Genomic DNA, 23,210 nt, shown 5'->3' on the forward strand with positions numbered 1-23,210 from the left:
AGTAGCCAGGCAGGAAGTATAGGTGGGACAAAGAGAAAGGAGAATTCTGGGAACAGGAAGGCTGAGTCAGGAGTGGCGAGCCAGACACAGAGGAAGCAAGATGTAAAAGTACTGGTAAGCCATAAGCCACATGGCAATTTATAGATAAATAGAAATGGGTTAATTTAAGATATAAGAACTAAACCGGGCAGTGGTGGCACACGCCTTTAATCCCAGCACTCGGAAGGCAGAGCCAGGTGGATCTCTGTGAGTTTGAGGCCAAACTGGGCTACCAAGTGAGTTCCAGAAAAGGCGCAAAGCTACACAGAGAAACCCTGTCTCGAAAAACAAACCAACAAAAACAAACAAACAAAATAAAGATATAAGAACTAGATAGCAAGAAACCTGCCATGGCCATACAGTTTATAAGTAATATAAGTCTCTGTGTGTTTACTTGGGTCTGAGCGGCTGTAGGAGCTGGGTGGACACAGAAAAACTTCAGCAAACACTTGTCCTCATCTGTATCAGATGGCAGTTGGATGAAGACATCTACCATCCACCACATTCACCTACTTTGAGGCAGAGGCTCTGCCTAGTCCCTTTCTGTATTCTCCAGCACCAAGCCCTGTGTGGATACAAAGAGTAATCCCTCCATCATTTAATTTGAAGGGAAATATAGTGACTAGTTGAACCTCTATGTAAACATCAGTGTCCAAACTTAAGATGTGCCAGCTCCATGTGTCTTTAACCATTGAACAGATATGTATTTAATAAGTCATGGGTACTCTTAATCATACCCATGGAGGGCAGACTATAGAGCTGTGTCCTGAAAGGCCTGTCTTATGACATGATTTATGAAGATCATAGAAAATGCATCTTTTGGACTCCTTTAATCACACCCCCAAGCCAAACAATTATTTCCAACTCCAAGCGGGTGATGTGATTTTACTAATTAATCCTTGTAAAGGGCTTTGAGATCTTCTGAAAGGTGACAATGTATGAAGCCTTTAGTGACAGCCTAATTATTATTATTACAAGGCACAAAGCTCAGAGAGCTTGAAAGATCCCCAGGTACCATTCAAAATAGTAAGAGACAAAAAAATAAAAAATAAAAAAATAAAATAAAAGATGCAAAAAAAAAAAAAAGCCAGTGGAAGAATTTTAACATGGAATCATTCAATTGCAGGCTCTAATCTTGGCCAGGACTTTAGGAGCCTGGCCTGGCAGTTTCCCTAGCCAATGCTCACACCAGGATGTACCTGCCCAGTTGTCACTACCCCAGGGACAAAGGATGAAGTCCTTAAGCCAGATACAAGTTCCCTGTGTTCACATCCCATTTTTTCCATGCCGGAAGAGAAGCCTTGGGCAAATCACTGGACCTTGGGTTCTTTATGAGTAGATAGAAATGAGATCACTTTCGACAGGGCTTGTTGCCCAAACACATTCCAAGCAGTGCTTAGTGAGCTGTTTGCTGCAAGAAAAATGACAGATAACTGTTGGTATTAGAGACACTTGAACTACCTACCCAATGAGTCTCTGCAAAGACATAAGAAAGCACAACGTACCTAGCATCCACATGGCCCCTGCTTAGAGTTTAAGTTGAGCGTGTAGCAAGCCCCAGGGTGTGTTGATGCAGTGCTAGGAAGGGTGTGGGGAGCCTCTTGATAAAATGCTGTACTCCATGAGCAAAGAAACATCCAGTCCAGAGTCTTTCACTTCTTCCACCTGGGGGACAAGTAGAGCTTGCTTTTCCCAAGGCTCTGTGCTGTGTACACATCTCAGCTAGGACAGGGAGTGTATTGGTAATGTGCAGAGCCTTTAAGTTCACAGACCCAGAGCCAGCGAGGTGGCTTCACCAGCAAAGGCACCTGCTGCTGGGCCTGATGACCTGAGCTTAATCCCTGGTCCCACATGATAGAAGAGAAGAACCAAATCCCACAAGTTGTCCTCTGACCTCCTCCACTCATGTGTTGTGGCATGCATGTGTACGCACACACACACACACACACACACACACACACACACACACACACTTAAAAATGTAGAAAAATATTTAAAGTTTCAAGGCCTCCCTGGCTGTCATCATGACTGAATCCCAGGACCCATGGCCACTTCTGAGTGTGAGGACAGATGGGTGCCTCTGTGAAGTTGTTTCATAGACGACAGACAGCCGCAGCTGTTATTGACAGCTGTCCCACAGCTCACATTGTCGTCGTGTGCACACTATTCCCTCTGGGGTATCTCAGAGCCAGCTGCAGTCCAGGGTCCATGGAGGCCCAGCTTCCACCGGACACAAACAACGTGCAGATGTAAGTGAAAGCAGCCCGTGTCCTCTGACTGGAATCAACGCAAAATGACTCATGTAATTGCCCTGTGTGCATACCCTGAATCTTCCTTGTTCACCCACCCACACAACTCTGCCATTAAAGATTCCTGGGCCCTGCAAGAAAAAAAAAAGTGGGGGGGAAACCATTTTCAAACACCTAGGGTTTCAAAGAGGCCACCCATGCCATTCCTAAAGGTGGAAGGGTCTGCTAGCATCCTGGTCCAAGCACCGGCCAGTCACACTGAAGCTGCTGTTGTTTGCCTTTCTCCCAGTCTTCCCTTTAAATTTCTGGAGAGGGATTTCTAGGGTCTCCCCCTTGGGAATTAGTTGTAGGAATAATTGGGCCAGTGGAGTGTGGAAGATATATCCAGCACAGCCCGTGCACTACTAGAAAAAGTGACCTAGATCAAGCAGCTGGTGAATCCAGGGCTATTGTGGGGACCCCCTGCCACCTACTGACTTGCACCTGAACCCGCATTCCCAGTATCCCAGTAGCATCTTATCCCCTGGCTGGGGGAGGGGCCGAGAGAGCAGAGGAAGGTGGGGGAGGTGAAGGGGAGAGTGAGTTGCCCCTTTTAGGGGAAAGCACCTCTGACCTTCCATCCCCCTCCATCCTCTGCACCCACAGAAAGGAAAGTGAGGTGAGGATAGGGAGGCAGGGGTGATGGGGTAGGGGAGGTCAGTACAGGAACTCTGAGCTGGCTCCTGGGTATCAGCATAGAGAGCTGGCAGAGAGAGAGAGAGAGAGAGAGAGAGAGAGAGAGAGAGAGAGAGAGAGAGAGAGAGAGAGAGAGAATGGGAGGGTGAGAGAGGCTGGCTGGCTGGCTGCTGGAGAAGAGGAGGAGAGCAGAGGGAGAGGGGGAGCAAGCTAGCGCTCTAAGCATGAGGACCGGCTGCTCCCGGCTCAGTTAATCTGGCTGTCAGTCGGTGTTAACGCTGCAGTTTAACTGCTCGGCTCCCCTTCCAAGAGAAACAAGAGAAGCCTCACAGAAGGAAGGGAGGAAGGAAAGAAGCAAGCAAGGACCGGCAGGAGGAAAAGAGCCGGCAGAGCAGCAAGAAGAATCAAAGGAAGGGGAGGGAAGACCAAATCTATGGTTGGACCAGGGCTTCTTTTCCGCCAATGTAAAAAGGAATATGCCGTACATCTTTGCCTTTTTCTGCACCGGTTTTCTAGGTGCGGTTGTGGGTGCCAATTTCCCCAACAATATCCAGATAGGTGAGTGAGGGGGGCAGCTGGGGAGGGACTTTGGGGATCTGGCCAGGGATTTTTTTTTTTTTTTTTTTTTTTTTTTTTTTTTTTGAGGGGAGATTTCTCAACCCGTTCTCAGTCGGAGCTGTTGTGCTTGGCCATCGAAAACCAGGATAGGAGGAAGGAAGACTCGAGTTGTCAGTGGGGGGAAAGGGGCTGCATCCTCATCCGATGCAGCGATGCAGCGAGGGGCACAAGGGAAGTGTTCGCTCGCTCTCGCGTGTGTGTGTGTGTGTGTGTGTGTGTGTGTGTGTGTGTGTGTGTGTGTGTGCGTGCGCGCACACACACAGGTGCACATACACCGCGCACTCCGGGCGAGCATGAGCGCTTGAAATGGAGGAGCCTCCGTTCCAGAGAGGGAAAAATATAGTCAGACTGTGCTTCAAACAGGGTTCCGAGTGTTTAAGGAGTTAACTCTTGCTAGGTGGATGGTGCCTGCTCTCATTGATTTATATAAATATGGATGGTGGGCGTATGTGTGTTGTGATTATATATTAAATGTGCATATATAGCCTGAGTGTTGGGGAAGGGAGTGATGTCTTGGCTGGGGGGAGGGGAAAGAGACCCCCTCACAGCGAAGGAGTGGTGGGTACTAGGTTGGTTGTCTCTGCTGAGAAACGTCCCAGGCCCCACTCTGTGGCCAGAGCTCTATGGATTCTTCCTTTTGCCATCTGCCATGCTGGGCTCTATCCCCCATTCCTTGATCCTGGAACTTCCTAGCCTGCCTTTTCTCCCCTCCTTACCCCTTCCTCTTTAGTGCCCTGTCCACACACACTGACACCAGTGCTTCGAGCACACACACATGCACAGGCTTCTTCTTCATCCCCCAGACCCCCAGCAGCAGTCCCATGCCTGGGCTCCATCCTGCAGGTGGGTTTCAACACACTGGGTGCCTTTCTGTCCCCCATTTCCCTTCATTTGGTGGCTGTACTTGTATTTACCTAGGAGCTGACAGGTATTGCCATTCTCGTAACCATAGGGAAAATCCAGACACATGAAGCAACAGCACCAGTAGCAGGGCATGGGGTCAGGGTGACCAGCAGCTCAGCATCTTTGTGACCCAGCATCAACCAGACTGCTGTGCTCTGAGACATGTTGGCTGGCTGGCTTTCTGCATCCTCCCCGTACCAGGGGCTGGCTTATTAAGAAGAGTTCCATCTCAGCAGCTACTGGTTTTTGTGAGAGTATTTGTGTGTGGGGGGGAGGTGATGGTGCAGGGAGGGGGGATCTAATGGGCACATATGTGTCGCTAACAGCCTCTTTGGACCTCTCCAGCTTCCTGACTCCTGGTACTGTTGGGGTGGCTATGGAGTAACTTGCTTTGTTTCCTGACACCTGTTAAGCTGTATTCTGAAGTGTGTGTACGTGTGTGCATGAGCTCCTGCCTTAAAGGCAAACTTCCTGCCTCTGGGAGGGAGACACGTCCCTTGTGGCCCAGCCTGTAACTGTTCCCTCCCACCTCCCACCTGCTTACTGCCATTTACTGTAAAGAGTGGAAAACCAAGACCAGAGGAGTGTGGGGTGTGGTCACCTGGGAGGAGAGAATGGAGCATCCCCAGCAGGAGTAATTTTTTTGTTTTTTGTTTTTTTTAGTTTTTTGCTAGTTTGTTGTGCCTTTTAAAATGGGGTGTCAATGTGTGTGGAAGTCACCTGTGCCGGCCTATGGCATTTCTCATGTTTGTTCTTACCTACTGTCTCTACTTGGCCAATTGTAAACTCTCATCAAGGAAACTGTGGACTGCCTTCTGCAGGTATATGCGATCAGCATCATTGTGGTGTAAGGGCTTGGGGTGTTTATGTGAGCACACCCACATTTGCCCACGCATCCCTGCAGATATTTCATGTTCAGTCTCAGTAACTGTTGCTCTTTTCAAACACAAGGGAGACACATCAGCCAGTGGAACAAATGCTGAAATTATCACCTCCACGAGGTCGTCATCGATTCTACTTTCATGATCTCTAACACAAGCCTCAAGGTCCGTAGTTTGTTCTTAAAGCCAATCATGTATCCACGGCACAGGAAGTTATCAGTATATTACTGGAACTGTGAATTTCTGGCCAATCAGAGATGAACTTCTGTGTACACATTTGCTGTCGTCCAGCCCCTAGAAACAGCTGATGTCAATTTACAGGAATGTATTTCAATTCATTTGCACATCCACCGTATTACAAAGGAAAGCTGTGTGCCCTTGTGTCTTGGAACAAAAACCCTGGCAGGTACCTTCCCCGATCTGTTTACTGGAAGAAGATGTTGGCAACATCTGGGCACTCTTAAGACCCCCACATCTGCAAAGCACAATGGTAACCCCTTATGTAACCAGACATTCCTAGGTATCTGAGAACATGAGCAATGAAAGACAAAAAAACAGAGTTCTCAGAGAAAATAAACAATGAACTTCGAAGGTAACGGGCTAGTTACATTCCGTGCAGATCTGGCCAAGTCTCAAAGCAAACAGTTACAGTGGCAGAAAAGCCCAAGGGGTCCCAGGCCTTGGTTTCTGTCACTTTACAATGTTTCCTTGTAACTGAAACCTCTGTGAATAAGAAATGGGATCCAAATAAAATGAGATAAATACAGGAAAGCAGTGTGTGTGTGTATGTGTGTGTGTGTGTGTGTGTGTGTGTGTGTGTGTGTGTGTGTGTAAACAGAGGCTTGTGGGGGTCTGGCAGAAATGAGAAAGGAGGAAGTAAATTCTATAGGTCTCCTGTGTTCTCTGCCATTGCTGAGCCAAGGGGCACACAGCCAAATGGTGGGGCACAGTGATGGGTGTTAGGATCCTGTTCTAGAAGTTTATCCATAGAATTTTAGCTTTGGTACCCAGTTGCGTCTGTTCAGATTACTTACCAGAGAGAGCTATGACCATAGCTCTGGATTTGCATGGGAGAGGCCTGGGCTCTCTGGGATGGGCTACTGTGCAATTGAGACTTGTCTCTACCCCAGACTTACTACATCGCCTTTTCTTGCCTTCCAGGGGGATTATTTCCAAACCAACAATCGCAGGAACATGCAGCTTTTAGGTTCGCTTTGTCACAACTCACAGAGCCCCCCAAGCTGCTTCCCCAGATCGATATTGTGAACATCAGTGACAGCTTCGAGATGACTTACCGATGTAAGTAATGGCTGCTATTCCTGACATGTCTTTCTGCGCTAGACCCGTGATGGGAGGGCCCGTGGGTAGGTGTTGTTGTTGCAAAAATGACTCCTAGTCCTCATTTGTCTTCGTGAGAGAAGGCCCTTCAAGGGAAAATTCCAGAGCCTTTTAAGGGATCCCCACAGTCTGTATTCTGACCCTGCTGTGCTTCATGGAATGGGTGTGCTTTTTCACCATCAGTGAGCTTTAACCGTTTGCCTGTTAGGGTCTTGGGTTGACTGCATCCAGCTTACTCCACTGGGGCCTCTTGATCGAGGAGTTTCACAAATAGGCAACTGCTGAGAGGTGGAGAAGCAACAGCTCTGACTTGAAGACAATGGGGTTTAAAAATGCCTCAGCCATTTCCTGCCCACCACTTAGGAGAACAAAGTTGTGCCTATGTTTCCTAAGCACAGGTCGATGTGAAGCGTGTCCTATTTGGGCAAAGTGGATAATAATTATTGAAATGTGGGGGCTAGGTGATTTCCAAAGAGGTGTGAAGTGAATGCCTGCTTAAGACAGGTTGTAGATTAAAATGAGAAGGATCTGAGAAGTCTACACAGTTTTAGTGATGACCTTGGAGCATAAAACAGAACACAGGTCATCTGCAGAATGACAAGGGGGAGCTACAGCAGAGACATGTGGGGTGACAGTATTATAAAATGTGTTGAGCAAATTCCGCTGACACAGGAACCTAACAAGTAAATCTGGGGGAGGGCGAGCAGGCTTGTATGGCTGTCACTCTGTGTCAGATGAAAGCCTAAAAATTAACCAGTAGAGACATTGTCCCTCTGGGGACTAAGCTCTAGTGGAAATGTGTGGCAAGAAAGTGTAAGCTTCTAGGATGAGGGAGAACAATTGCAGACTCCAGACTGGACTGAGTTGGCACTGTAGGTTTGGTGAGCCACCATTGGCTTCATGACCTCTGCTGAGCTACCGATGGCTGAAGGCAGGGATGTGTCTTTCATCTCTCCCACACTCCCTTATGGGGGCCTCTCAGTGATTGCTGCTGGTGAGACTTCGAAGTCTCCAAACAAGAATCCAGAACTCCCTCTGCCTCTAAGATCATACCCAGGATAGTGTTGATATGGATTCCAGGAATTACAATTTCCCAGAGGGTTTTGGAAAATGCATCATGGACATGGATAGTGGTATTTGTTGTCATTCAGTGATGGTTGGCTACAGACCTTGTGGAATTTGCTGCTTTGGGGGATTGTCTGTTTTAATCCTTGATGGAGCTTTGCAGAGAACTGTTGTCACCCACTTTGTGCCAGGAGCCAGAGGTGGGACAGCTATGGAACTTTCACAAGGTCGGTGGAGAAGTCCATAGTGGTCTTGTAACCATCTTCTACCCTCAATCCACATTCCTGCTGACTATGATAAACAGATAGATCCGTCTATCCTTAAGACACCTTAGTGACAGAGGCTGAAGTAACAGAGGGTGTTCTGATGAGGCAGTGGCCTGATACAGCGCCTAAAGAGATAAACTCCAGTTCCAAGCTGCAGCTGTGACCTTGCACAGGAGTGGCCCAGTGGATAATAATGTAACTACTCTGCATTCTGGAAAAGCCCGGGTGGAAGATCTTGTCTGGTGTATTATTTGCTATATTAGGTGATTGACCAAAGAAGCAGCTTGAGGTGGGAAGGGTTTATTTGGGCCCATAATTTGAGGACATGGTCCCTTGTGACAGTGACGACTGGGTGGCAGGAGCCTAAGGCTATTTGCCCGCATTTGAGTAGATCAGGAAGCAGAGAAAGAGGGATGTTAGGGTTCTAGTGGTTTTTTTCTTTCTCCATTTTTATTCAGTCTACTACCCCAGGCCATGGTTAGCATTTCTTGCATTTAGGGTGCATCATCCCCCGCTCAGTTAATGCCCCCAGACATTCCCATAGGTGTGCCTCACTAATGCCCTTTGTAGTCTTGTAAAACCAACCAGTCAGCTTGTTGTGAAAATCAACAATCGCAGTCATTATGTGGAAGAAAAGAGTTAACACTGAATCTTTGGGGTGTAGGTCTGCGAAAACATCCCAGAAAGAAATTGAGAACCAATGCAGAGCAGGTGTTCAACTTTTGGATAACTTCTCAATTCCTTTTTCTGTGTCATAGAGAAGGTCCATGAGGGAAAGGTTTGAGTGGGAAATCAGTGTGTCTATACCACCCAAACCTCTTATATGCTTAAGCAAGAGTGGAGACACCTTTTGGGTCTGGAGAGGAAACTCAGCAGTTAAGAGCATAAACTGCTCTAGTAGAGGACCCAAATTCAGTTCCCAGAACCTACATCTAGTGTCTCAACAACCACCTGTAACTCCAGATGTAGGGGATCTGACACCTTCCTCTGGCCTCCATTGGTACCAGTACCCAGTATGCGTGTTGGGGGATATCTTTAGAGAAGAGGTCCCCAATTTCATTGCATTGGTCAAACTTTCAAAAGAGCTCACTGCCCAACAAGGACAAGAGAATCAATAAGAATAAATAGCTGGCACATGTACTCTCAACTCACAGGGTCAAAAAGTCAAGATACTGAGTGCCAAGACAAGATAATAAGGACACAATGAGGAGGAAATGTTCGAAGGCAAGAGGTGCTGTTTCTTGTCTGTTATCTTCACAGTCCAAGACCTGATCTTGCAGAGAGCTTCTGGCTGCCTACTGGGGAGGTAGAATCATGACACAGGCAAGGTTGCCCATTATGAGCAGTGGATCTGAGGTTTTGAACTTGATACATGCTGTATGCTAGCACACAGGTTGTCACTCATTTCTGCTTTGTGAGTCTAGCTGTTCTTTCAATGTTTCTTCAAGCTGCCAACCAAGATGGACATTGGAAACACAGATAGGATAAAACATTAGTTCTTAACTAGATTATACCCCGAAGGGGTCACAGGAAGGCTATCCAAGAAGCAACAAAGCCATTTATACTTAGACCTTCAGTTTCTGCTCTTTAGTTCTGAGATCAGAGAGAATGGGGAAGAATTGGGGAAGCAGTGGCATTTTACTTCCTGTTGCTACTTTCACAGGAGGCTTTGGAACCCTTTGTGACTATGTTTGTGTGGCCCAGCAGTGTGGAAAGCTGTACATCTCTTCCAGTTTGAACTGAGTAAACACATCAAAGAGAGATAATGGTTCTTGGCAGAATGAATTAATTCATCAGACATAGAAAACTAAGTAAAGTATGTTATTCAGATTTAACTTTGTATGTGCACTGACTTCAGAAAATGAGCAAGTGTTTATCATTCGATTTGATCATTCAATTTTGTTTTCGATGCATTTTGCTATTCATTATCCCTCCACCAGAGGGTGGAGAAAGGAAGGGAGAGGAAATGTATGAGCTGTCCCTGCTAGAAGTTTCAGCAACAGGCAGTCAAAGAGGAAGAGTGATGAACACAGGGCAAGGGATGCAGGAGAGATGGACAGAAGCATCCGACTACTGCTGGCCCAAATGAGAGTCTGGTGTCTTTGTAAGGACATTCCTCGCCTACCATTGTTGGGGGGAGGGGGTGATTACATCATCAAAGCCAAATATCTTCTTCCAAGTCTACAGAGACAGGGTAGGAGCAGCTATCTATAAGGCAGTGTTTACAGGCTGGCTATCCACCTGTCTTCATGCCTTTATGTGGTAAGAGAGAATAAGTGAGCATGCTAAGTGGAGCTCTAGATAGCACTCTGAGTAGCACTGTTACAGGCTCATCTTACCTTTTCAAGTATTCTTTCATTCATTATTCCATTCATTCTTTTGTATCACACACACACACACATACACACACACACACACACACACACACACACTCACACAAACACTTCCTACTTCATGCCAAGCCCTGTGCCAGATGTAGGGACTATAAGGAGCCAAAAAACAAAAACAAAGAGCAGAGACCCAGCTGTGTGCATCCTGTGGTTTCCTGGACTTCTGTGCACATAGCATTCACCCAGAGGGCTGGTTTAAAGCAAGGCTCAGCAGTGGCTTCTCTTCTTCCAGAATCAGAATATTCAAGAGTGGACCCAAAAGACTATGCTACTTAGTATGTGCACCACAGCTTAAGCAACTCTTTTATCTAAAAAGTCTTCCATTTCTTCAGTAAGCATTTCTGAGCCCTTTACCAAACCCAGGCATAGCGTTAAGTACCAGAAATGCAGACAAAGCTAAGACACGTTCTCTGCCCTGAAGGACTTTATCCCCATCGAGGCATGCTGTCCTGAAAGAGAAAATTAAAATGTAATGTTGTACGTGCCTTCGCAGAGATTTCTAAGGAGTGTTAGAAGCACAGGGAGGCACGGGGTTGGCCTTGCAGAGAGTGGGGAGGAGAAGGATGGAAGACAGGAAGGGAGGCACTTTCTGGGCTGAGAGAATAGCGGGTGTAAAGGGGACACATTCCTGAATGTCCCCTCCCAGACCGCTAATAGTTCTCTAGGTGGGCTTCTCAACTCAGCGTCGATCACATGCTGTGAGAAGGGTCACAAATGACCACACACAAGCCCCTTCTGGAACAGAACAGAGACTGTCATGCGAAAGTAGAAAGTATATACAGACTATACAGAAAGTAGAAGTGGAGCCTGCTTGGGAAGTGGAAGAGGACTAGTGTGAGTGGAGAAGATAGGAGAGAGAGCAAAGGGTGACTATGGTCAAGATATTCCTACATGGGTGTGTGTAAGTGTCATGGGGAGAACACAATTATACATAAGTAATACAGCTGATAAAATGTAAACATTGTTATTAAAAGATGAAGCAGCCTTAAAACCCAGGTCTATGTAGCCTAGATTAATAGAAAAGGAATGTGTAGTAACCACCCGAATGGGCCCCTTCCCAACCAGTCCAATTCTCTTACTTAACCCACTGGCTCTGGAAACATTGTCCCTGCAAGCCTCATGGACCTCTCAAGCAGCTCTTACCTGTGTGGAGTGCCTATCCATGGCTAGAAGGTGAATTGGTCTCCTGAAAGGGCATGTCTCCTCACACTGTGGTCCCAAGTTTACATGCAAACATCCCCAACATCAATGAGCAAAGTCCAGGGCTTACTCACACAGCATGAAAATGGCAATAGCCTAAGTCACAGTCAGGTGGAGGAGGGCAACATCTCTGCCACAGTGGGGTTCCTATTGTAGGCCCACTTGGGATTCCCAAGGGACTTCTCACAAGGCTTTGAGTGCTGGCCACAGGCAGAGGCCTCTTAGTTGCTGTATAAGCTTCACATATCACGTCAAGGCTTCAGACTCACAGTCTACAGATTCATGTTGCTCACCCTTCAGAATGCATTTCAGAAGGCAGACAGAAACCAGCTTTTCTCTCTCCTTAAAAAAAAATAATAATAAGGTGCTAAGCAATGCTGAATACATTCCTACCCACTATCTACTGTCTAGAACTGAGAAATACTCTGGTTTTTTTTTTTTTCCTTTTTAATATAAAACATAAGCTTCCAGGTTTAGGCAAGCTCTCTCTATGTCTTGCCATTCATGTGGCTGTGATAAGCCGATGATTTTGCTTGACCAGGTCTGTGCACCAGCCAGCACTCATATTGATGTATTCCCTTTAGTGTCCAGTATTATGTTATTTTATTCTAATGCAGCTCATTCACCCTGTAAGGAATAGTAAAGGGCACGAGATGTATAACACCTGCTCATTGCTCCAACAACAATCAGCCTTAGTGTAGAAATGAAGAGAGCACAGCTGGTGATGGGGTGAGCAGAGGCTGTTCCAAAGCTCTGCCCTGTCACTGAGTCATCCCAGATGTTGTCTTAGCTATAACAATCCCACGTTATACGTGCTGATACTGAAAATAATGGAGATTGTTGGCACACTACGCAAAAAGAGCCTAACTTGGTCTCTGAAGGCAATTTGTGGGGAGGGGGGCTTCAGAGCCAATGACATTTTCCTCTTTTATTGCAAAGGGGAAAGAGCCCAGGGAATGCATGCTACGGTGGAAGTGGAGGCTGATTCAGGGTCACGTAAGACAAACACTGTGACTGTGGAGAGTGGGATGTCAAATGAAGGGGGGCTGAAGTGGGCATTGGAAGGAGGAAAGGATGTGAGTAGTGGAGAGGAAGGGAGACACTTGTGCTGTGGGATGTTCTGTATGTTAAATGTGTTGCTCTGATTGGTTAATAAATAAAGCACCAATTGGCCAGTGGCCAGGCAGGAAGTATAGGTGGGGACAAGGAGAGAGGAGAATGCTGGGAAGTGGAAGGCTGAGTCAGAGAGACGCTGCCAGCCGCCGCCATGACAAGCGAGATGTAAGGTACCGGTAAGCCACAAGCCACATGGCAACTTATAGACTAAAAGAAAAGAGTTAATTTAAGATGTAAGAACAGCTAGCAAGAAGCCTGGGCCATTAGGCCAAACAGTTTAAATAATAAAAGCATCGTGTGTTTATTTTATAAGTGGGCTGTTGGACTGCTCGGCAGGACCCGGAGAGAAAACTCTAGCTACATGCTTGGAGAGGATCAAGTCACAGCATCAATATCCCCTTAACCACACTCTATGTGCCCATTTTCTGAGCTGGAGAGCAGAGCGTCTGTATTCTGTACTCTGTGGTATGACTTTTCCTGGAGCAGCATGAAGGCACATAGACAGGGCCTCAGATAGGACCCCAATGACAGGCCAGTACAATGATGCCACCCGAGTCTAGCTTAGTGAACTACTGAGTCTATAACGGGGTTACTACAGGAATATGAGTGAGGGGATACTCAAAGGCAGCTTACGTCACCAAAAGGCCCATTGTAGCATGAAAGCTGCCTCCTGGGAGCTCCAGCTCTGCTCTCCAAGCAGCTTGACAGACTCTCCTGTCCCCAACAACTGCTAGCAGCTTTGATAGCCTTGGGAAGGGGCGTGCATAATTTTACTAGTACCAGGAGCTTCCTGAACCTTCAGAGGCTCCTTTATTTCCTGTCTTAGGAGTGTCTCTTCTCCACTGAGAAGGGATTGTCTCAATCCAGAGGAAATGGCTATACTGCTCACCCAGCACACCCACACCATGCCCCCAGCTGAGGGCAGATGTCTACAGTTCTCTGGTCGATATGACAACCTGCCCGAGATCCTCTATCTTCATCCATGTTCTCACGATAGGACACACGGGTGTTGACGCTGGTGTGCAGTCGACTCTCGGTTCTCTTTCTGAATGGGGCCTTATGGATAACTGCCTCTTCCTCGGGGTAAATACCTCTATTGGGATGAGGGAGATGGCTGTTTTCTTCTCAGAGCCTTAGGGCAAAGTGGTCCCCTGAGCTGTTTGGGAAACTGGTAATGTCCATAGATGAATTCAGTCACTCAAAGCGTCCATCACCGTCTTCCCAGCAGTGGATGTCCCACCATGCCCCTTCCACACCGCACAGGCAGCTGCTGCTATCACAACTCTTTCCAATGTGACCTCAAACTCCCTCCCACTTCAGCATTCTAAGCGGCTACTGCAAATTGGTCGGAGTTGACTCCAGAGATGAAATCCATTTGCCATTACAGGGCATTGCAATAGGAACTGAGGGAAAGAAAGCATACCAAACATTGATTCTCCCTTAAGGGGCTCGGGGTCTTGAAGAGTAAATAGGTTTGAACAAAGAGATGATAAAAAGATCTCTCTCTCTCTCTCTCTCTCTCTCTCTCTCTCTCTCTCACTCTCTCGGTCTCTCGCTCTCACTAGCTCTCTCTTGCTCTCACTCTCTCCTCTCCTGCCCTCCCTCCCTCTCTTTCCTCCCCTCCCTCCTCTCCCTCCTTTCCCTCCCTGTTCTTCTTTTCTTCTCATTTCCTCGCCCCCTTTTCTCTTTCTCATGCATGTTCATTAGAGGGAACTTCTCCTGAACTTCCCTCTTGTTGTAGGTAAAATTCCAGCTGGAGACTTGTAGGTTCCATCAAACAAGAGGATTCAAGCAGAAACCAGAAATGCAGGTGGGCTGAAGACATGCCACAGATGTACCATGTGTGGTGCAATAAAAGGGGATTGGATTCTCCAGGTTCACATGTGAAGATCTGGATTCAAACAACAGACTTATTCAGATAGTCTTGGAAGTGTCCAAGCATCCTTCTGCCTTGTGTGTTTCTGCATGTGAGTGCATACATCTGTGCAGAGATCCATGCATGTATATGTTGTACATGCACATGGAAGTCAAAGTTCAGCCTCTGGTGGTGTTCCTTAGGAGTCATCCACCTTGAGTTTTTTTTGTTTGTTTGTTTTTTGTCTCTTTGTTTGTTTCTGAGATAAGCCTCTTGGTGAGATCTGGGCCCATGGATTCTGCTAGGCTAGGCTGGCTAGCTAGAGAGCCCAGAGATCCACCCGGCTCTGTCTCTCCAGGTTTGAAAATGTGTACCATCACTCCTGGCTTTGCAGAAAACGGTGGATTGAGTTCAGATCCCCATGCTTATAAGACAAGCACTTTGTCATCTGACATCTCCTGGACCCCTAGGACTTCAGAGATAGAAGCGCCTTTCTGACCTTCAGGTCAGACATGGTCCTTAAACCAACCAAGACCAGGAGGGCACCCCACCCCAATGTAAAATAGCCACATGTTGTACAGAAATGCCGCTGACATGTTCATTCGAGAGTCCAGGCATGTTTAAGGAGAGCTTCCTGTTAAAGCCAATCAGAAGACTGCCTGTGCTCATGGTGTGCCCCAGCTAGGAACAACTGCAGATGAGTCAAATAAAGCAACTGACTTCATGAGTGTGCTCAAGGGCCAGGTCTCCAGGAAAGCATGTAACCCATAGGAGCCAGCTCTAGGCAGGGACGTAGGTAGGGGGTCTGAGCTGAGTACAGAAGCTTCTGATGGTTGTGTTCTAGGCAGAGGCCTGCTGAAGAGACACAGGTATGTGTGTGGCTAGAGCCAGACTGTGTTCAACATTCTAAGCCAACACCTGTACATTTTAAGCAAAGAAGTGCTTCTTCAGACTTTGATTCCCTCAAAGGGGGTCAGATACTGGTCCTGGTCTCCCCCTCCTTAAAGTGAAGGGTAGTGAGTAGGTGGGAGGTGGTGTTTTGCCACACAGCAGCCTGAAGACTTTGGGCTGGAGTACAATGGCTTCTGCTCCATTACTCCTATATCCAATATAGGGTGAAGACAGGCAGGAAAGAGGGCAAGAGACACTGGGAGGAAGGGAAGGCCGACGGCATATGGATGGGCGGCTGTAATACGTGGTTTGGGGAGCCCCTAGGTGAATCTCTGTGGGAGCTGCTAGCTGATCTAGGCAGGGCATGGAATTCTGGAGACCCTCTGCACAGCAGGGAATCGTGCAGCTCTCCTGGCATGGAAGCCAGACCGTATGTGGAGTCCGGTCTGTCCATACGGGGGCAAGGCATTCTCAAATTCCCACTTCCTCCTCCTATGCGTGTACAGTGCCCCTCCTGCACTCCTTCCTCACAGGCCTGTATTTCTTTCAGGTCATGTAGCATATGCCCATTATCACAGTAGTTGGTGGACTGAGACAGGAGGATAGCCATGAGTCTGAGGCTATATCTGCCACACAGTGAGTTAGAAACCAATCTGGTATATATAGAAAAATCCTGTGGAAAAAAGGGACGGGAGGAAGGGAAGAAAAGGGAGACAGGAGAGGAGGGAAGGAGGGAGAGAAGAAACGCTGTCCCGTCAGTCCCGGCTCTGTCTCCTCCTAGGAGCCATCTTTGCTTTCTTGACCTGCTCTTCTCTGCATCTCAGTCCCGAGCACTTTCCACTCCACACCCTCTAGTCACAGTCTCTGTTGCCTCTGCTCACTGGGAGAAACGGCTGGAGGTCCATGACCTTGGCTTATTCAGGGTCTCATTATCATCACCACAGAGTAGTGTGCAGTGGTGCTAACCGGGTGAATGAATGAGTGTTGCACCAGCAATGGCAGTGTGGAAGGCAAGGCTGCCTGTGGCTGCGGGACTGGGGGACACCTGATTCTCTTGAGTTCTGGGAGTTCTGGGAGGCTGTATTTCAAATCCCCATGTGGTTAGGATGTGTGGCTGAAAAGCAACAGAGTGAAAGACAGGTGTGAGTCATTCCTGCAACTCTGGACAATTTTGAGGGCTCTGGGTAAAGGCATCAGGCACCTCTGTTTTGCATGTGTATTATGTATGTGTATGCATGCATATATGTGATTGTGGTCTGAGCATGTGTATGTGCTCAGGTGCACACACATATATGTCCATCAGCAGAGAAGAGAGGAGGACATGGGAAATCCTTCTCTGTCAGTCTCCGCTTTGTCCTTTGAGACTAGGTCTCTCACTGAATCTTCAGCTCAGCTGATGGTCAGCAAGCCCCAGCTATCCTCCTGTGTGTGTCTCCCACAGCACTGGAGTTACAGGCTCATGCATGGCCTTGCCAAGCGGGCACTAGATTCTAAACTCAGGTCATGATTGTGCAACAAGTACTCTAACCCACTGAAGGCGCCGTCTTTTGCAGGAAAGCATCACTAAAGCCCGGCTTATTCACTGCAGATGTGTGAGCTGCGTCTGCTTCATATGTGTTGATGCTCCCCTTTGGAACCTCAGTTTCATTCAAAAGATTGTGAAGATAACATGAACCACACACCCACGGTTATCATGGGAAGGAGGGACTACATGACAAAGGGATTCACATCTCCTTTCCACCCAGAGCCATAGGGGAGACTTCGCTTCTTCTGAGATGAGCAAGTGGCTCTCAGTTGGGGTGTAATGGTCTGAGTATTTCCAGTTTGTTTCCTAGACATCTGTGTGCTGGTGGGTTCTCATCCTATGGTCTGCCTGGAGCTACCTTCCAAGCCCTCCTTGCCTGCCTCGGTGCATGTCATCTGGTCACATGGCCCTGCGCATAGGAAGCAGCCTGTTGTACTTCCTGCTAGCTTGGTTAAGGGATGCCAGGTACTCAGGTTACTAGACATTTCTTTCCAACACCTGTAGCCCTCTCTGTGCTCTTTGGTACGTCCTGGCCAGTCATCCTCAAAGCACAGGAAAGCCCAAGGCCACTGGACGTCCAGGACTCAGGGGCTGCCGGGAAAAAAAAAGTACATTCTGAATCAGACAGATTGAGGTTAATGAAATTGTCACCCAATGGCTGGGCACCTTTTAGGACCCTCATCAAGTAGAATTGTTAGGATGAAAGGGATCCTCTGAGATTATCTTTTATTTTATGTACTTCAAGTACTGCATTTCACAAAACTTCATGGCAACAGAGATACTAAACAAAATTAAATTTTGTGTAATTATAATACAAAAGATAAATTTCCCATCTTTATTTTGTGAACATATCAACTGAGACTTAGAAGGTGTGTTTGCTGCTTTATAACATGATTTTTGTACTTCTTGTAGCAGTCAGACTACTTCTGTTGCACATTCTTAACGGCTTCCCAAAGGATCCTATACATTCATAATCTGCCTCATATACACAGCTTTTATTAGGTGTCAGATTTATAGCCTTTTTTGTCTTCTTAAGAACAACATGTGATAATTGTCTTAAAAGCCTTTTTTAAAAAAACATAAATCCTTCTTAAATGGAGGGGATTTTTGCTTGGTTTTCTTTAATATTTTAAAATTACATTTGTTTATGTTCCTTGGGCGAGTGTATGCCCGCATGTATGGGGGTCAGAGGACAACTTGCTGGAGTTGGTTCTCTCCTTCCGCTTTGTGGACCCTGGGGAGCAAACTTACGTGGTTAGACTTGGCGGCAGGTGCCCTTAACTCCTGAGCCATCTCACCAGCCTTATTTCAGAAACTTTTAATCTGATTTTATGAGCAATAAGATCAATAGAACTATTTGCAGCGAGCTTCAACGTAATAATTAGTATAGCAGGGTTCTGATCACTTGCCGGATGCTGGTGCCGACAAGCATTTGCAGAATGAACTTCTGTGTCTGGTTATTTTCCAGATGTTCAGTGTGGGGTGCTAAAAGCAGAGTCTCTGGGTCATTAGAGCAAGCCAATGCCATTACTCATCTGAAAGGGCTTTGGAAAAATCAGAAGTGCTGGGGAAAGGCAGGGTGATATAATTACCCAGGCTTCTCATCCATTAACATAAACATACCGTGAATACAATGTGACTAATTAATCTTTAATGTCTTCCTGTGAGGGTGGTCATTATCTATGAATGGATCTCTTTTCAGGATGGGAAAAAATTGAAATCACGAGGCGAAGTTTATCCCAGGCACCAATATGTTTGCATGGCTAGCTTGTCTCACATGGTCCAGTCCATAAGGGTGGACATAAGAAAATCCTTGTTTGTAGGGATAAAGGCCAACCCTGTTTGTGCAGGGGACGGTCAAGGCTCCATGGTGACAAGCGGTAAAAACCCACTTCTCTGAGTAGTTTTTGTTTCAGTTCGTCTCTGGATTCAAGGACTTGAATTGGCTTTAAGATGGGGGCAGGGCCTCTTGACCGTTAGGCTTAGCTTTGTAGTCAGACACAAATCAGCCCAACAACACTAGCATCCCTCACTGGCCCAAAGTCCAGTGGAAGGAAAAGGAACCTCCCTTTCCCATCAGCAATAAAACTTCTTGAAGCTGGTGTCGTTGAATGAAAACCTGGGCACGTGCTCATTTCTGAATGTGTGTATTGGTGAAATTATTAAGGCCATTCCACATAGTTAAAAGGGAGGTTTATTTTGTGGGGTAACTTACAAGTGAAGGGATTGGTTATAGGGTCTGGAAAAGGTGTAGCTCAGTCTGGCAGTGTTCTCTGGAGAACTCTGCTTGATCTACCTCCAGCGTCCAGGGTCCAGGAACCAAGAGAGATGATGGCGCATCCAGATCTCAGGTCTTCAGGGTCCTCTCTCAGCCCCTGCCTTGTAGGTGTGACAGTTACTGAAGCCTCAGTGGGGGTTGGAACTTCCAGATCAAAGCTGGAATGGCTACCCACTACATGTGTGAAGCAGCCAGGATGTTAATATCTCGTGATGGTCCCAGATGTAGTCAAATGATCATCCTTAGAACTTGGAGGGTGAGAGTCAGCAAATGATCACTGGCTTGAAGCAGCCTTGCCCATAGCAATGCCACCTTGAACATACCCGTGCTCATCTAGCCAGCCTGCCCATTGGACATGGACACTGGGGAGAATAGTTGCCCCCAGAAGAAACCAGTATGTTATCACTCACAGAATGGAGGTCAGGTGCCCAAGGGCAAAATGAGACAGATGTCCTCCTACGGCATGCCTCTGTAGCAGGAAAAATTCAGAGAGGAGGGAGCCCAACCATTGTAGACCATGTCCATGTGCCGAACTAGAAGAATCTTCAAAAGAGAAGTAAGACAAGATCAGAGGTCGAGGTGAGCAGCAGGTTTGAAATTGAGGCTGATTCATTAGCTAGAGCCATGTGAGGTTTTTGATAATGCCTGCCCAGCCAGGAGCAAACCTATACCCATAGAATGATTGGAACAGTGCTGTCCACTTGAATGGATGTCCCTTGAGGCTGCTTTCTGAAGTGTGTTAAGTCGAAGGACCCTGTCAGTCTCCGGGCACCCATACACTCTCCCTCCCAATGACAAGGCAGTCCCTGCTCGGCTCACTCAATCTACTGTGCACAAACACTTTCACAATCCCAGTTGGGATCTTGGCTACAGATTTGCTAAGCCCACATCACCAGATGGTCCCATCTTCTAATTGGTTCCATCTCCTCTAGTTTTTTGGCAGAAATGAAGCTTTCCTGGGCCTGAAGAAGGGAAGCCAGGGAGATCCAGGATCACAAGAAGGAGGCTTTAACCCAGGCTAAACAGACTGAGATCCTAAGCTGGTGCTTATCCAAGGGAAGGGCGGCATGGTTCTCTTTTACAGGAGGTCATGAAGTGACAGTGTTCTGTCATTCTCCAGCAAGGGATCGTCATGGCTGGAAGGAGGTGCAGCTACAAAGGCCAGCTGATCTAGTTCATGAAGTCTTTAATTTTTTGCAAGCTTAGTGGTAGGTGACATTATTATTGTTAGATAATTCTTTATTTCTCTCCTCCAACTCGGTGATTGATTCATGTTGTGCCTGCTCATGTGACTCCCTCTGGAAAATTGTCTATTCATAGACCTGTTTCAAGCAAGACCCATGGAAGAGCATGCCAGGATAGCCCTGCCGGTCCTGGGAGAAAGAGAAGCACAGGTGTCAGTGGTGGCCAGACAAACTCATACACTCAAGTCACAAGCAGAGCGACCCACAGACCTGCCAGTGCTTTAGGGGGTACATATTGTTGCACATCATGTAATAGGTGCTGCCCATTGATAGAAGCAACCACCAACTATTCAACACTAGACTAGTCACAAGAGAAACACTGGAGGATGATAGTTCTGGTCTTAGTCTCTATAAACCGGGTATTCTAGTAAGGGAGATAGACAATGAACACATTTCAATTTTTTAAAAATTATTTTTATTTTCCTTTTATTTATATGTGTGTGTGTGTGTGTGTGTGTGTGTGCATGTATGCTACATGCCTTGAGATCAGAAGAGTGTATCAGATCCCCTAGAGCTGGAGTTCTAGGCCATTCTGAGCAGCCCAGTGTAGGTGCTAAGAACCTAACTCTGGGTCCTCTGCAAAATCAGGATACCCAGGGGTACAGAAGCCCTGGGAATGCAAGTAGATGCTAGGATTCCTAAACACTCCTCACAGAGAGTGCATGCAATTGGCTACACTTTCTGTCTTGGCAACAGATGATTGTAGAGTTGTTGCTTATCAGGATAGCAGGAGGTACATGTGTGCGTGCATGCGTGTGTGTGTGTGTGTGTGTGTGTGTGTGTGTGTGTGTGTGCGCGCGCGCGCGTGTATACGTGCGTGCATGCTGTGTACATGTGTGCCTGCTTGTTTCATTCTTTCACAGGAAAAGAACTACATTCTCCTAGATATCCCTTTCCAAGCGTGTGATTGCAAAACAGATACTGGGTTTGAATTTCATGTGAAGAAAATGTTAGGTTGAAGAACTTCACCTTCTCTCTCTCAAGTTCTCTTTGTTAATTGAAGTGGTTGATTGGAGAGGAGTCTGGGCAAACAGGACACAGTCCAGCATCCCTCATTTCTCCTGTGCCACAGCTTCCTGGAGAGCAAAGAACATGACCTCCCTGTTCTCTGCTCTGTGCTGACTTCACTCCAGACAAGAAGAGCCAGCATGGGAGTGGAGGGTACATGGATGGAAACTTACAAAGGCATACGGGTTTCTGTGTCTCTAGAACCCAGGCAGGTCTTAAGTTTGGAAATCTGCTTGACACAAGTTGTCCTTCCTAATGTTTCTTCCTTCCTCCAAATTGACTCTCAGTGCCCTTGGATGCTATTTCTACCTTGAACCCAAAGTCGAGGGAACAGATTTCTTTTGGGTTACATGTAAATTTCTCAGTGGCAAAGCCCAGCCATTCATCCTTGTTTCTTGTAATCTATGGTGTGTGACGGTCTTCACACCCCTATCAGGGATGCTTACTTTACAATCCTGTGTTCATTTAGCCTCGCTATTGGGGTTATTAATTTTAAGTAGCCACGAATGGATAGTGGTTATCACAGTACACAATATAGACCTAATGTCCAGAATATTCCAGAAAGGAAAAAATAGCAAGCCTACAAGCTTTAAAACAGGGCAAGCTTGCATATCCAAAAAAACAGAAAGCAAAATAAGGCTGCTGTAAAGCACGCTGAGTGAAGGGGAAGGCAGAGTTTTGCAGTTATAAGAATTTCAGATTAATTTTAAATACAATTCAGTTAATAATGGTAACCTAAATATATGATTTCACTTTTTTAAAAGTCACCAAGATTCTCTGTGGGAAACTGATAAAGTGGTATAAAAATGATATGTGACAGTCAGTGTTTGCTGCATGACAAATACTACCAATGTCTCAGTTACTTATAACAAAAAACTTAACATCAATTACTGCCTTCAAATTGACTGCTATTCACCTGTGTTCAGTTGGACAATCTGAACTCCCAGAAAGATAAAGTCTACTCTATGTATCTCTCTCAGGAGTAAGAGTACAGGAAGCCAAATGTCTGGTGGAGAATCACAGGGGTTAAGGCTAAGTTTTACCATGAATAGACATTTTTCTACTCAGCATCATGACCTGAAATATTACATTGATTCAAGGAAGGTCACATGCTTGAACCCACAGGGCAGAATGACAAAGCCACATGACAAAGAGGATGGGTGCATAATTCTCTAGTAATGACTCAGTATGCCACAGAGGGGGACAGAGAGACCAGTTCAGAAGCAACTACAGTACTGGACAGGAAGGATGATGGTAGCATTGTGCTTGGGATAGTACCTGCCATCCACTCAGACACCACCACTGTCCTGTGAGGTCATTTCTCATTCCTTCAGTAACACATTATTTATTTTCTTTTTATTTCATCAGTCTCCTTTTAAAGGGCTCTTATGGTCCCTTTTGACTTCCTACTTTCCGTACCCCCCATAAAAGGCCAGAACCAACTGTGGAGACCCTCGGCCCTCGGAGAGCAGACAACAATAACAGGACTGTATAGCCCAAGCACCTAGAACAACAAGCCATAGATAACCCCAGGGTGGGATAATAGTTAAGAATGAGGATTTTGGCTTTCCTAATTTTGGATCCCAGGTGATTTTTCTAAGCATCTTAACCTCTCAAAGCCCTGGTTTCTCATTTGGTAAAGCAACAGTGATGACACATTCCTCTCAGA

General features: G+C 46.6%; 1 protein-coding gene across 2 annotated transcripts in view; it reads left to right on the plus strand.

Moving 5' to 3' along the window:
- The first annotated feature begins 3,029 nt into the window (after positions 1-3,029).
- Gria1 (glutamate ionotropic receptor AMPA type subunit 1) overlaps positions 3,030-23,210 on the plus strand; it is a 337,895-nt gene continuing 317,714 nt past the window's right edge. For both annotated transcript variants that reach the window (XM_028880050.1, XM_028880049.1), the window contains exons 1-2: positions 3,030-3,521; positions 6,527-6,664. In XM_028880050.1, coding sequence (XP_028735883.1) covers positions 3,440-3,521; positions 6,527-6,664 — 220 coding nt within the window. In that variant the 5' untranslated portion in view covers positions 3,030-3,439. The remainder of the gene's footprint in view (positions 3,522-6,526; positions 6,665-23,210) is intronic.

Source organism: Peromyscus leucopus, chromosome 8b (genome assembly GCF_004664715.2).
Source record: "Peromyscus leucopus breed LL Stock chromosome 8b, UCI_PerLeu_2.1, whole genome shotgun sequence".
Classification (NCBI taxonomy): Eukaryota; Metazoa; Chordata; class Mammalia; order Rodentia; family Cricetidae; genus Peromyscus; species Peromyscus leucopus.